The 15555-nt window shown below is 38.1% G+C and overlaps 1 protein-coding gene across 1 annotated transcript in view; it reads right to left on the minus strand.

Annotated features, from left to right (window-relative positions):
- Positions 1 to 13398, minus strand: part of spred1 (sprouty related EVH1 domain containing 1) — a 46816-nt gene extending 33418 nt beyond the window's left edge. Inside the window, exon 1 of the mRNA XM_047344976.1 lies at positions 12552 to 13398. Coding sequence (XP_047200932.1) covers positions 12552 to 12583 — 32 coding nt within the window. The 5' untranslated portion in view covers positions 12584 to 13398. The remainder of the gene's footprint in view (positions 1 to 12551) is intronic.
- Positions 13399 to 15555: the final 2157 nt, after the last annotated feature.

Below are 15555 nucleotides of genomic sequence, written 5' to 3' on the forward strand. Positions count from 1 at the left end.
ACAACAGATATGTGGGTCCTGTTAAAATAAATAAAACATTTAAAAGCAAAATATACAAATATTTTATGAGCTTTTAAAAGAGTTTAATTTGTAGAGAGCGTTTCACAATTCTGCAAACCAACAATACTAGTACACTTTAATCAGTGTACTAGATTTCCTAAAATGCACAGTGCTCTGAGTGCATCTATCAATCCACCCTGTGCACATTCACAGCTCATCGAGGGATGGCGGAGACAAAAGCTGGCCTCCACGCCCCTTGCTGAGAGCACACAGTCAACTGGACACACAATTGTGAGAGGAAGCAGATCAGCTGGCCTTGGCATGCAGGAGAAAAGGGGGGAGTGGAACGGGATGAAAGAAAGGAGCCTCCAATTCTGAATTATTCCAAGTTATTCTGCTGGATGACTGACTTCATTTCCGAGCAAAGCAAGGCGAAAAAAAAAACCCGAGGGGAGTGCTGAGACTGAAGCAGAACACGGTGGGGAGAGGCAACTGTAGATAGGTACGGGGTCACACGTACATCTGAAGTAAAATTTTGAAAAAAAGGTACACAGGCTTTCAAAGAATGTAGAAAAATCATGCTGTTCTTATTAGAAACTAAAAAATGCAAAAAAATAATCTAGGTTCCACAACTGTAGAAAGATGAGTACTTTATATAGATGGAGGTGTTCCACATCTTAATTTGTCAAAAAAAGTAATACTGAGTGTGTTATGTGAAAGCTTTATATGTTTGAATATTTATACATATTTGTCAAGGCAAATAAAAGTGTAGGAAATAATCTGAATAAAAAAATAACTTTTCAAAATCACTTAAAGAAAATGAAAATAAATTTAAACTCAAGCAAAGATACAAACTGGCTAAACTATTCTTACTCAAAAATTTTAAAAATGCTTTTAGAGTTATAAATATAAATATGGATTTACAGATCAGAAAAGAGGTGGGCACTAGCAGAGCATGTGCAGATTAGGGAGCCATGTGCCTCAAGGCCACTTTCTCCAGTGTGTGGTGGAGAAGGGGGATCCTGGGACAACCATTTCCTAAGTGGACAAAGTGACCGTTTGTCTGCTGCTCTGGCCCATGGCTCACTGGGCTCCAGCATGCAATTATGCTTTGCTCCAGTCTCAGCCTTGGGCTTTCAAACCCAAAGGGGAGTGGTGAAGAGGAGCACAGAGGGCCGAAGGGTTGGAGAGTTCTGGAGGGGAGATAAGAGGGGGGAGACGAAGGAAAGATGAAGAGAAAGAAGGAGGAGTAGGAGGAAAGGAGAAAGGATGTAGCCAGAGCCCTGGGTACTCGCCAAGTCACCCTCCCTTTCCTCCACTCAATCCCCCCCTTCCACACAGTCCCTCCCTGGCTGCCTCTCTGTACACAATGGCTGTTTCTCTGCTGAAATACACGTTATTGGATCCAGGGCCTGGAGTTTTGTCCTCCCACAATGTCCAGGCAGCAGAGCATGCTGCAGGGGAGACACACTCTGCAAGCTAAAGGCTGGAAAACCATTCGTCCTTTCATTAGCATCTGAAAAGAACAGAAAAGCCTCCCCTCCTCCTTTTTTTTCCTCCATCACCCCTTTTCCTCCCCATCTTTTCCTCAAATCCAAACCTGAGGAAGGCTGTCAAGCTCGGTCAAGCTCCGCTAGACCACTTTGACTCGCGGGGCTTTTAACAGATGGTGAAAAAAAAAAGGTAATTAAAATATCATTGGGGAAAATAAACACAAGCTACTTAACCCAATCCGATTCTATAGATTATCTGCAGAAAGAAAAAGCTATTACCACTTATTACCAGTAAAGTAGGTAAAACATGGATTTCTACGCCAAAAGCTACTTTGGCTGTGACTCATTCTCTTTGCCTAAAACAAAGTAGAGCTATATTCAACAGTCACCTAAAAACTAATTGTGTAATTATCTTTTTCTGACTGACTTCAAACAAGGTCCTTTTGGATATATTTACACAGTCTGGTTAATGATATGTGGGCATATAAAAGCTACGGTTCCATCATACCATTACTACAGCCAGTTTATTGAGATACTCGAGAAAGTGCCAGGGCCATTTGGCACACATCTCCACTGCATGTTGCTGCAGACTGCCTGTCAGCTGGCACTAGCCACTCTTAATCAATAAACATTAGAACTGCACGTCATATTGGATCGCAGTTTCAAGGTATGCAATATCACAATCGCAACGGAGTACTTGGATATTTGGCATTTCAATTTAATAATTTTAAAGTGCCATGCAGTAATTCTGGTTCCTATAATTGGCCAGCTGGAAGAACTTTCATTTTTTTCTGCATCTTAGTGATCGAGGTCCTAAAGCTCATGGAGAGCATTGGTGTCATTGTGACAATTAAAGAGTAAGAGAAGACTACGGAAAAATTGGGTTAACTGCAATCGACATCACCATCACAATATTCGACAATACTTTTGCACATCGTGTAGCCCTAGCTTATATCAGCTTGTTATGAGAGGTTGTCTGATTTGATAAATCATAAAATTTTCCCCTTCAAATTATTGAATAATCAGCCTTGGAACTTCACTGTTTTTTATACAGGCATCTCTCCAATGCAGCATGGCATAGCTGCTGCTGTGTTATTGAAGTGTGAACCATGTGATGCACACTTTCTTGTCCATCAAATAGCAGGTGGACCCTATAACCTTTTTCCACTGAAGGAACTCTCGATCTTGAACCGGTTCGGTTTGCGTGCCTTCAAACTTTGGTATTTTGTTGAGCACTTTCCACCAATTTTGCAAACCAAGCATGAGTCATCAACAGTGGGCGTTACACAGCACGGGGAGGAAGCTTGGTAGCTTGCTGAGCTGGGTGCAATGTTTCTTTTAATGCAAAAGAGAGCATCCATTAACTACAGTTAATACAGAAAAGGACTTCGTGCAATAACAATGGCGTGTACAATGTTTTTATTTGCATGTGTTCAGCATATGTACATAACGGAAATGAGTAGTTGTACATTGCATGTTTAATGTGTTTTTGCAAACATAAATAATGTCTATACGGTACGTTCTTTGTCTTCACCGCCGTACTTGTTGCTTCTATTGTCTGCAGCCACGACCAGCCCACGAGTGACGTTATGGTTTGCGCAAAAGTACCAGGTATTCTGTGGTGTCCGAGTTGAACCAGAGTTTGTGCTTTGGAACTTCTTTTTGTTGGTGGAAACACGCCTCAACGGTTCGAGATCACGTTCAGAAACTGCGTTGGTGAAAAAGAGGTACTAGGGGACAGTGCTCAGCCTGTGTGCTAACATCTATTGAATCAATCAAAATGATTAGATTTACATTCTCATTTTTCAAAGCCTTTTATTTATTTTACTAAGCATCAGTTATCTTACAGAAAAATATCTAAACTTGAATCTTTATGGCAAACCCTTCAGTTAGGTAGGAATAGCTTCAGACTGGTGTTGGGTCCCAGAACTAAATTACTGAAGATCTTTGCATTTATAAAGTTCAACATTATCAATCGCTTTTTTAAGCTGAAGAAACTGCCATGATTAATACGTTTTTAAATTTTGTTTTGCACACACAAAAAGGAATGTTTTTTATTGTTCTTTTTGTGCTTAGAAGAAATAGAATGGCAAAAAAACAGAATATTTTGCTCAATAAATACTTGTGAACTCCCAAATCTAGCTGATGTTTATTCTAGACTCTTAAGCTAAGTGTATGCATTAAAGGAAAAAACTGTAAATAATGGCTTACTATTATAACAACAATAACCAATGTGTTGAACTGCTTTAACTGCAGTAGGAATGATGGTTGCTTTTCTGTTCTAAGTGTAATGAATTGCATTGGTTGACACATTTTAGTTTTACACTTTTTTGTCACTACTGTAAAACGGTGGTATTTTTACTCAAGGTTGTCATACCGTGAGAATCTCACAGTGGCCTCTGCCTTGCAGATTTATGTGACCAAACATAGACATAACATTACTCTTATACATGGCCTCATGAAATGTAATAAAAAATGCACTTTAACGAAAAAAATAATAAAAACAATACTGATTTTAATGTAATTCAATTATTTGACTATAAACTCACTTTATTTATATATAAAAAAATTGGACCTGGCTATTGATTCCACCATGCATCTAAAAACAAGCAAACTAATTAGCCACAATCCCCTAAACAACCGAATGCAAACTGAAAGGGCACAGACATACAGAAAACAAAAGCCGATGTGGCTTATGGTTTGCTGTGCAAACTACACCATACAATCAGAGTAAAAGTAATTTTAAAGTGGCTGTCTATCGGCTGTTAATAAAAGCAGATAACACCAGTGTGAACACTTAGCAGGCAAAACAAGCTTGGTTACACTAGCTGCAGTGAAAACTAATCCGCTGGTTATAGAAAGAGAAGTGAAAGAAAAATTTGCCCTATCTATTCTCAACCCCTCAGGCTGCTGGTGACTCATCTCCCTCGCAAGAACATTCAGCTTAGCTACCAACTGACTCAGAAAAAAAGGGGAAAAAAAAGGACAAAAAAACAAGACTAATCTGCTGCTGCACGACAAAGCAACACCTAAACATTAATGGTTCGAGCTACTTTTGGTGGCGTCTGTGGCAGACACCTTTACTGGGCCGAATGAACCTGTAGTCCATATGGAAACTGGACAAACATGATCAGAAGAGCTCATCATGATGACATCTTAATCATTTTCAAATAACCATCTTTTGCTGGATTGGGCCTGCAAGCCTGGCACCATTGTTCCAACCCCTGGTGCCCTGTGGCACACTATAAATCTAAAAGAATCCCATATGTGTATCAAATGCCAGAAACCAATTTTCAAACATTCATCAAAGCCACATATTGTATTGAGGATCTTAATTCGAACCAGAAGCATTCAGTAAATTAAAACCTTACGCCTGCCATTACAAAAAGAGGAACCACGAAATTCAACTGCCGTGGCATCTCTGCTCGCCTTTGATGTGAAAGTAGTCCCACAGGACAGAGCCGTGTAGCTGCGGGAAAAAATACTCAATATATCTTTTGAAGCTACTTAGGAATGATAAACCACCACACTGAGATGGTGGCCTATGAACTGCCTTGACAAGTTAGCTCTCAATGCGAAGATGATGCGAGTACAGTTACATAAGGGCAGTTAAACTCCAACAGAATAGTAGTTGACTATTCTGAGAAAAAAAAGAAGTCATTTGAGTAACTAATATATTATAATTTGATGAATCAAGAAACTATTTTAGTAACCAATCAAATCCACTTCAAGAACTAAATATAGTCACTGGAGATGAGAAAATGTGATCAGATATTTACAGGGCAGATAAAAATACAAGCTCGAACACTTTGATCATTTTTGAAGTTTTGACAAGGCTGTAAATTTTATATAACAACTATTACTTTGTTTTAAGTTTACTAATCCAGTTCACTAATCAGACCTTATCTTTTTCACAAACACACAGCAAATGTTTCTAGAAAAATAAACACACAAGAGCATGTGCAGCTGTGTGTGTATGCGCAAAGACACATACACAGAAACCCCTTCCTGTTTTCAAAGCATTTGGAAATTCAATCAAAGACACAAGGTTTAGGATTTACATCTGTGCCCTTTTATGTCTGTGGTCCAACAGGAAAGAACCATCTTAGCCCAGCTGCAGCAAAGAGCTCCCAACAAGGCCCAGCCTTCATGCTCCCGCATGCAGCACAACTGAAAACAATATCCACAATTCAGCCACTTGGTGCTAAAAGCACTTCTTAAAGGCATTAAGATATGGTCTGTGAACATCAGAGGCCCTCCTGGACAAAGAAATAAAGACAAGCCCCTGCTATGTGGAGGTTGTGATGCAGACACACTCCCATACACACAACAAAGGTCCACATATGTAGACTACACACCCCACACCATCATTCATCTTTAAAGAAAAAAAAAGCTTTTCTAATACACTACTAACATTTTGGTCCACTTAATGCGTGCTCCTAAAATACTTGAAGAGGAAATGAAAATAATAAGAAGGAAGTATCTTAGGTTTAAAATACAGAGGATCCAAGCCTTAATCTGACCATGGGAATGGAAGAGTCCGTCACGATGCAAGACTTGTTTCATTATCATGGCATGTCTCAGCCACAAACATCACAAGTTGTCTGTATGTGTAGATAAACAAATAAGAAAAAAAACTCAGGACAACTGTTTATCATTAAGATATTGGGCCATAGATTGAGTCTATAAAAAGATTCATTTTGCTGAGTACAATTGTTAACCCTTAGGAAATAAAGTGAAATCTCACGGCTTGTGGAGAAAAAAACTCTGAGGATATGGCTTGCATGCACTTTGCTAAAATGTTGTTATAAGCAACCTCAGGTTTGTCAAATGAAACATTTTTTTAGCTCCTGTGAACCACTGTAATCACAACTAACACTTCCGCAGAAGAAAAACAGAGACAAAACCAAAGACCTTTTGTTGAGCTCAAAGACTAAGCCCTGGGGTAAGATGTGTCTGCAGCTTAGATTCAGCTAACTAAAATGACTAAAGCTGGTACAGGCATCAAGTTATACTGAGGTTCTAAAAAATTATACAATTTCAAAACAACTACAATTTTCCTAAATACCATTCCTGGGGTTTAAGGTCCTTTCAGTGAGATGCCAGAAAAAGTACCAGAGCGATAAGAGCTTTCTCCGGCAGTATGGAGCTTAGAGGGATGCAGAATCGGCCCTCCCCCACCTATTGCTACTCACTGCTATTTATCTGGCTGAAAGAAGGGTAATACACTATTATCATGCTTACAAAACAGAAAAATGCGGCTGTTTGAAAACATTTCCGGTCATGAAAAACACATTGGGCAGAAACTGAAGGAGCCTCGCATATCACTCTTAGCAGGTAACACTGTTTTAAAGTTACAATTGGCTAGTTATTAGCCACATTTATTAGCCACCTAGACAACTGGCTAATTATTAGCCAATTGTCTCTAACAAGACTGACTATCTGAGTTTACAGCCCAAATATTCGAAGGCTGTTAGTAGAGAAGCAATGATCAGTCTTTCCCTGATAGAGAATTCTGGCTTTCTTTTAAATCTCACCTGCAATTTCTGCATCTTTTTTTAAAATAAAAAAACGGCTGGACGTTTCTTGTTAGAGACTGTAGTTTTGAATCCAAAAGAATGCAAAAGAAATACAAGATTATCTCTATTTGTATATCAAAGGATTTGTGCCCTACCTTAAAAAAGTGCAGCAAAGTCCATACTGCTGGTTTATGTGTTTACAGACCAGAAATGGTGGGAGGACTTAGATTTGATGCATTTAATAAACAGGGGAAAGAAAAAAAAGATCTGATTTTTCATTATAGAACTGCTAGCTATTTACAAATGGAAGTCGACCAAGGTAAAACTGTAATAATCAAAATGTTATTATTTCAGCAGTAGCAGAAACAATTGTTGCTTTTCTGTTTTAAATAAAAGGAATTGCAACAAGTTAACAATTTCTATTTAAATGCCATGACATTGTTAAAGTGGGATATTTTTCATCAAGATTTTCATTCACTGAGAATCTCATAATGGCTCATGCCCAAAGGAGGCCATATCAAAGAAACTCCAATACCCCAAAATAAACAACTTTTAAAAGGCCTAGGAAACTATTTATCTTACCATGAAGGCCACAGAATATAAGTAATTACCCAGACTATAAAGTTCTCTAACAGCTGAAGCAGCCATCTACCCTCATCGTTTTGAAACATGATGGGGGTTGTTTAGGAAGAACGTTTTTTTGGGAAGCTCTGCAAAACTAAAGGGAGTGAAAGCAGCTCATGGGTGATAAGATCAAGACACCCCCATGGGCAGATAGAACACTGAGCTTTCAAATCAATTACACAGATAGGAAGCGGACAGAGAAAGGAGTTACGGAGGATCGCGTGATTGGCAAAAGACAATACAGCAGAAATCTCAAACAGTGAGGCCATGTCCAGTGCATGTGTTATTGAGGCAACTGACGTTCACAAAGAAAAATGTACGAGGCCATGTAAAATATCTTCAATATCAGTCTGAAGGTGCAGACTGGCAATAATCTTTTTGATATTAAAAGGAGGGACTCCCCACAAATGGCGAACAAGATGCAAACCAGAATCTCACAAGGCTTTATGAGCTCTTTTATCATTTCAGTATGGGGTAAGAACGCTGTCAAAAACAATTTGTATGTAAAGACTGAAATGTCTGCATATTAGTCAATAGTTGTGCATACGTAAAATCCAAAAGGGGTATTGTATATTTTCTCTGTAAGAATACAAAATAAAATGTTACAGCTTCAAGAAATTACAAACACAAAGTTCAAGTTTACAGTTGTGGTTTATTCTTTATGAATACAATATGCTATAACGGTTTGTGAATACGATTTCTTTTCTTTGAGAATACGAATTTACATCAGCGACTTGGTGTCACGTGATCTCAGGCTGGTTAGTGGAGCACAGAGTTAGTCGATTCGCGTCGCGCATGCGCTGTCACACTCCTCACCACTAGTAAACGTAATGCCGGAATGGGAGGTAATTCAGTCTAAAAGGAATATTAGGAACAGAGGGGAGATAGGGGGGAATCAAGAGTATTATAAATAAAGCATTGTTCTTACTTTTATGAAATACAAAACTAAAACATAGAATATATTGGGTGGAGTTATACAAAGATGTACAGTAGGTGGCAGTATGCACCTCTGAATTTGTTGCGAACCGCCAGCAGAAGAAGAGAAGAAGAAGCAGCAGCAGCACTAGCGCCAAAAGAACGGACCAAGAAACTACGGTACAAAGCCAGGTAATGTTAAAAAGTTTATATGTGTCTTAATGTCGTTAATATATGCTCTTGGTCCGTCATCTTAGCGCTAGTGCTGCTGCTTCTTATTCTCTTTTTCTGTTGGCGGTTCGCAACAAATTCAGATGTGCATACCGCCACCTACTGTACATCATTGTGTAACTCCACCCACTATATTCTGAGCCTGAGATCACGTGACACCAAGTCGCTGATGTAAATTCGTATTCTCAAAGAAAAGAAATCGTGTTCACAAACTGTTATAGCATATTGTATTCATAAAGAATAAACCACAACTGTGAACTTGAACTTTGTGTTTGTAATTTCTTGAAGCTGTAACATTTTATTTTGTATTCTTATAGAGAAAATATACAATACCCCTTTTGGATTTTACTTATGCACAACTATTGACTAATATGCACACATTTCCGTCTTTACATACACATTGTTTTTGACAGCGTTCTTACCCCATATAAAAGGACATACATATACACATTTTTAAAACATTTCTGTTGTGTTAAAGCTTGTAGCTCACAACTGTTATAATTATTTCCATGACTAAAATGGACAAATGTGTAAAAAGAAAAAACTGAGCACAAGGCAGCTGACAACACAGCCAAAAATCGTCAGAGTGATGATGTTGCGTATTGAATGTTGAACTTGGGCATTGATGCACTACAGAATGTCCACCCAAGTAGTCTTAAGCTCCAAATGAATTCATAATGCACAGATGGATTTTTAGGTTGATTTCTCCAGTGAGGAGGAGGAAGTCAGGAGAAATGATGGCACAGATAAGTAGCTTGGAGACCTAACAAACCAGCACCAGAGAGACGGATTTAATACACCTCTGTGACTGGCCTAATGTGCCTGTAATTCACCACAGTGGCAAATGACAGATTTTGACAAAAACTGTTTTTTGAAACAATTCATTCTTGCCGCATTGAGATAGACGCTATTTTCAGATCTGACTGGTTTTGTTACATATGTAAAGTCACATGTCAGCACATTCCACCCAACTGCATCACCAGAATTGCCTGATTTATATTACTGGGCCATGCAGTGGTTATACCAATCTCACTTTCCTCACATAATCAGTTAGTGTTACACTCATGAGTTTATCTACCCCACAGCAATGTGTGGTTAAAACCTCATCCTGAGGACACCATCTGTCAGGCCACTTAAACTCTATGGGTCCAATGCAGTTGTTTCCCCACTACAACATGTTGTTTGGCCCCAAAAGGTCACCTCAAGCTAATATTCCACGTGGTGGATGGAAGCAAAGTTAAAACACTCATGTACAATCAGGAGGCCGCTGCAGCCAAACATTCTCTCCTTCGATTAGTTCAGGCATTGAGAAAAAAGTGAGTTTCAGCTAAAGCTAAATAAGAGAGGTTATTAATTTATCGTGATCTGCATCAGTGGATGTTTTGTTCTAACAGAGGACACATAAAAAGAGAGTAACGCTGTAGACACAGCTGTAAGGCAGTCTGTGGGCATTAGTGAATATGTTATACTGACAGATAACACAAAAGGGGAAAAATCTGCTTTTAATAATGTATTTTCATACATGATAACTTTATGCTAAAAAAAAACAGGAACAGTGGCCTCTGTGGTCTGGCTGTTTACTCCCTTTTCCTTTTCAAGCTATCTGTCCTAGCTCCCACAATTCCTGCATAGATGATCTTTGTAGGTAGGTGGCCACACATCTCCCATTAAAAGGATCCGGATTGCAGACAATCATTCATGCATGGTAGTCACTTCCTGTTTTTAAGAGTGTAGCAACAAGGGAAAAAGTGTGTTTAAAATGACAAATCCACTAATCTGATAAGGTATGTTTCATACTTGCAATATTTATAGGTTTTTGCTTCTACAATATAATGACAATTGCTTATTCAAAGAAAAAAGACATGTTTTTCGTATTATCTGTTAGTAATCTGTTATATAACTGGTGTTTACTCAAGGAAGTATATTCAAAAAGATTTAAAATTAAGCAACTGGCCCCTTTAAGGTCTCATTGCACCTGATTAATGGGGAGAACTTGAATATTAGTATCTAGAAATAGAAACTTAAACATATTCTGGATATTATTCTTAATGCCAGTAAAAAAGAATTCTTGATATATTTTTTAGTAATTCATACCTTGAATCATACAACTGGCAAAAAGGTGGTGGAATCGTAGCAACAATGTTCGGATGGCTTCATCTTCTTCGCTGCGCCATCATGCAACGTGGAACAAACCCAGCACTGTAGTTTAAAACCCACTGATAATACATAAGCCCACTACAAAAATTCCCAAAGTGGGGGTTGTGAATCCATGATGTTTTTATAAGGAGATGGTTCATTTTTTCATCTTTAGTCAAACACAATGACAGGTTTTAGCTTGTCTAGTAATACCAAACATAAACAGACATAATAGCAATAGACAAAATCAACAAAACTATTCTAATACATTTAGACTAACATATGTGTTTCAGGCTTAATTCTATGCTGGATAACTTTCTATTAATATGAAAGAAAAGCCTGCATGGTATGTGTTACATAAGATCACGTAAGTGCACTTCAAGGACAAAACCTCATGCATTAAATCAATCTGCACCACAAAGGGCAGATAGAAGGAATGGGAGAAGAAATTGGTGCGTTTCAGTCATTAAACCAGGACAATGTCAACGGCTGTAAAGGACATTGTACTTTCTCTGTGACAAAAACAATTCCTCTCAGATTGGAAAAATGATTATATGTCATAATGGCACATTTATATAAAATAAACACATACTCTTGCGTTTAAATAGGACCGCTTAGTGTTTACCCCCCCAAAATGTGTTCATTGTGCGATCGTCGGTGCAATGCGAAACAGTGTTACAGTGCTGTGAATGGGCAGGCAGGTACTTTATGAATGGAGGAGATCATGTGACCGCAGCACCTCCCGAAGCAAATATTTCTCACTGACTGTCAACAAGCGTTCACAGGGGGACCAGCCCCGTTCAAATCATAGCTAAACGCGACCAGAAATGCTTGCGACGTGTACCAAAACCACGACATGTACAGACTGCTGTGAGAGTCCGCGGTTCGTGCGAAGATAGGGCGTAAATGTAACGTTTTTATGAATGGGGATCGTGATATGGATATGTGTGTGATTGAGAAAAAAAAAAAAAAAAAGCCATCTTCTGCTCTTTTAAATGTCACGATCACAAGGACTAGCTTTATTATGATGCATATCACTGATAAGGAAAGACTAGATTTCAAAACAAGGATTAAATCCAGGACTTAAATCCACGGGAAGGTGCCGAAATCATGGCGGACAGCAGTTGACTACACACAGATCAACACTGTCAATATACCGCCGTGGGATCGTGATGTACTCCAATTGACAAATATTTAAATTTATATTAAAACTGGACAGGGCTCGTCTATTCTCAGAATAGTTTAAAAAGTAGCGATCAGCACATTACCATTATTATGAAAATCATGTTAAAGGTACATTTTCATTCTTATTAAATCATACTAACATTACTATAGCTTCCATATAGAGGTCTAATAAAAATTATCCTATCATAGATAACGTCAGATTTGTCAAAACAAAACAATAAGCAGGGATGCTATTAGTTTTAAATGTATTAGTGTACTGTAATTATAATAAACTTGTGCCATTGTTCTTATAAATAGTCTGAAAGCGAGGAGAAGTCAAATTCTATATTATAAAGGTAAAGCATAAGATTAAATACCAGCGCAGCACAGTCGGAAATGTCATTAGGTCAGCGTGTAAAAGCACATACTAATATCTAAAGATACCCCGAATACTAAGAAAATTACTTACTCGTTGTTTGGATTTGTTGAATCTTCACTCATTTTTTCCTCACGAGGATCCAAATCCTAGCAATAGCATCGACGACGCGGTGACGGCGGGATAAAATACCACAAAAATCACCATTTTCATTCATAAAAAACGAATAACCCCAATTAAGGATGTTGGATAAACGGTGTACAAAGAGGGGGCATGCCTAACCGAGTGTCCCCGCGAACACCGAATGAAAGCTAGCTTAGCTCTGCTGGTTGGGACTAGTGTAAAGCAGCGAGGAGGGATGACAGCCGTTGATTCATTTTATCCTCCCTGGAAGTAAAATCCGACCACAACAAATGAGCCAGCGGCACCATCCTCCTTTAATGAACATACAGCAGATCCCTGGTTTGTACGAATGTTTATAGATCCTTAAAAAAGAGAGAGAAATTGCAGAAATCGCCGTAGACGTAAACGTTTGGCAGGTTATTTACGTCGAGCATCCATTCGCCCAACTTCAGCTCCAGGACGACACTTGAAAAAGCGCTGTGCAGCGTCGGCTCCGTCAACGTGTCCGAGTATTCTGCAGTAAAGGCATCCGAAGCCAAACAAAAAAAGAAATTGGCTGTGTTCAATGTTTACACAGAGGGAATAATCAAACAGATATAGACATGAAATGTCCTGAAAAAGTTGGTGGACATCTGCTTTTATCGAACTCCATTTTCAACTCGGAGAAGGAGAGAAGGTAAAGGGGGATGAAACATCGGAAAAACTGGGCGGATGTGTCGACCCTCGCTTGAGAAAAATCGGATCCTTCCGCGACGTAGTGAAAACATGTCACTCTTGCAAAAAATAAAATAAAATAATGCTCCCCTAGCACATATTAAGTTCTGACTTGTTGAAGAGTAACTATAATTACACTTAACCGCCTTCCTCTCTGTCCGTGTGCGGTTAGTTGGCTAATTTTAATGTGCGAGAGGGAGCAACTAAAGTAGTGCCAACACTTCCCAGAAGAAGTTTCCCCTCACTAACGCATTGATACCAGAGGGAAGCGTCTGTGTGATACCACGCGAAATATAAGCAGGAGAAAGACTTGGGGTCGACACATGCACTCAGCCTCTCACATTTTTTATTGTCTGTTTTATTTCATGCAGTTTTGTCGTGGTCGACCGCACCCGCCCCACTTCTTAAAGTTTTGTTGTTGCAAAACTGTGGAAGTAATGTGTGCATGCAATTTTTTTACTAGTATTAACATTGTATGTATATAAGCAGTTTTTTTTTGTGTGTTTTTTTGAAATATGTAGATCTGGAACTTTTAATGCATTTTTATTTAATAGTATAGAGCTGAAAGACAACAATTCACAATTAGCCATCAGTAAAATAAAAACAAAACATCAAGCATATTAGTTTGAAAATGTAATATGCGATAATTTTTAAATTCTAAGAACCTGATTTTTTTTTGGTAACCAATCCTTCCTTGAAATTCTGATTAGCATTTCAATACAGGGTTTGGTGAACCGGTATTTTTATTTTCTGAGTGTGGTATCGACCAGGGAACTGTAAGAGCTACTGGTCATTTCACCCCTTCAACATTCAATATCTGTCTTACTGGTCATTTTTTACAAAATGTTTTTGGTACAAAAAAGTACCCAAAAAAGGCAGGGATGGACTTTAATGACATTTTTGAATACTATATTGTACCTGGAGACATTGAACATAATGCCACGGGTACATATGGTACCCGAAAAGTGAGGTATGACATTATCCAAAACCACGATGGAACAAAATACCTAAGGACTTGGGCTGAGTGAAGGACTATTTTGTAAATAGAAATGTTATGTACAAAATTGTATCCGAAAAAGTTTGGTACCAAATTACCAAAATGGCAAAGGTATGAAAGGACTTGGATATGGCGAAGGACATTTCATACCATTTTGTGAAATAAAATGATCAGGTATGAAAGTACCAAAACAGCAATGGAATGAAATAGTGAAGATTTTGGCTTAGCAAAGGACCATTTCATACAATAAAAAGCCAGGTACAAAACAGTACCCGAACAAAATTAAGTATGAAATAAGCAAAACAGCAAAGCTATGAAAGGAATTGTACTTGGCAAAGGGTAATTTCATACACAATGTTCTCAGAAAACGTTTTGTACCTGAAAAGGTCAGGTATAAAAGATTACCAAAATGTTTTTATTGCATACGGTATTATTTCGTTCAATGAAAAAGTCAAGTATAAAAAAGTATCTAAAATAGTTGCGTTTAAAATTGTTTAAAACAGCAAAGGTATGAAATGCCAAAAGACCATCTCACCTCCAACTTTAATTAAATACAAACTTTTCTGTCTACCATGGGACGTTACCTACTAACCATGCGTCACTTTGTACCCTGCATTGGTTTATATGAGTTGTATCGATCAAAATATGCTGATCTCTCATGCTACCCATAAAGCACTCTGAGACTATCTAGCACATTTGCAGAGTTGCAAGCAAATGCAAACATAAAACATTGTTTGTATGAAACAAAGCTGTCCAAATGTTCTGCTCACTTTGATCTATTATGTATTAATAGATGAACTTAGTAAGAGTTCTGTCATAAGACGTGTGGTTGAATAAGTTTTATGTTGGAGAAAGAACTTCAGTTTACATTCAGTTGGAGCTAGTTTAGCAACTATACTAATACTAAAATAAAACTTGCAAGCAAGCTGAGGCCATTAACCATAAATCATTGCTAATGACCAGAACATCATAGTTTCAGTTATCAGTTAAAAGGTTTAGACTGCATGCCAACTGGTGACAATAGATTCAAAAGGTTTTTTTTATGTTTTAATAACATTTCAGTTAAATTGTATGCCTTAATCACAAACACATTCCTCTTTTTTGTTTCTTTTGAACATGGGAGGAAGGAACCAGCTTACTTCATGAAAGAAACAGCCAAGGTTTTGTATTATGATGTCCCTGTCATAGTTTTGCGAACCGACTTGACCCACATGCAGTAAAGCATTCAAGGTAAACAAGTGAATGTTTGAAACAAGTTTTATT

This window comes from Girardinichthys multiradiatus, chromosome 19, assembly GCF_021462225.1.
Source record: "Girardinichthys multiradiatus isolate DD_20200921_A chromosome 19, DD_fGirMul_XY1, whole genome shotgun sequence".
In the NCBI taxonomy this organism is placed as follows: Eukaryota; Metazoa; Chordata; class Actinopteri; order Cyprinodontiformes; family Goodeidae; genus Girardinichthys; species Girardinichthys multiradiatus.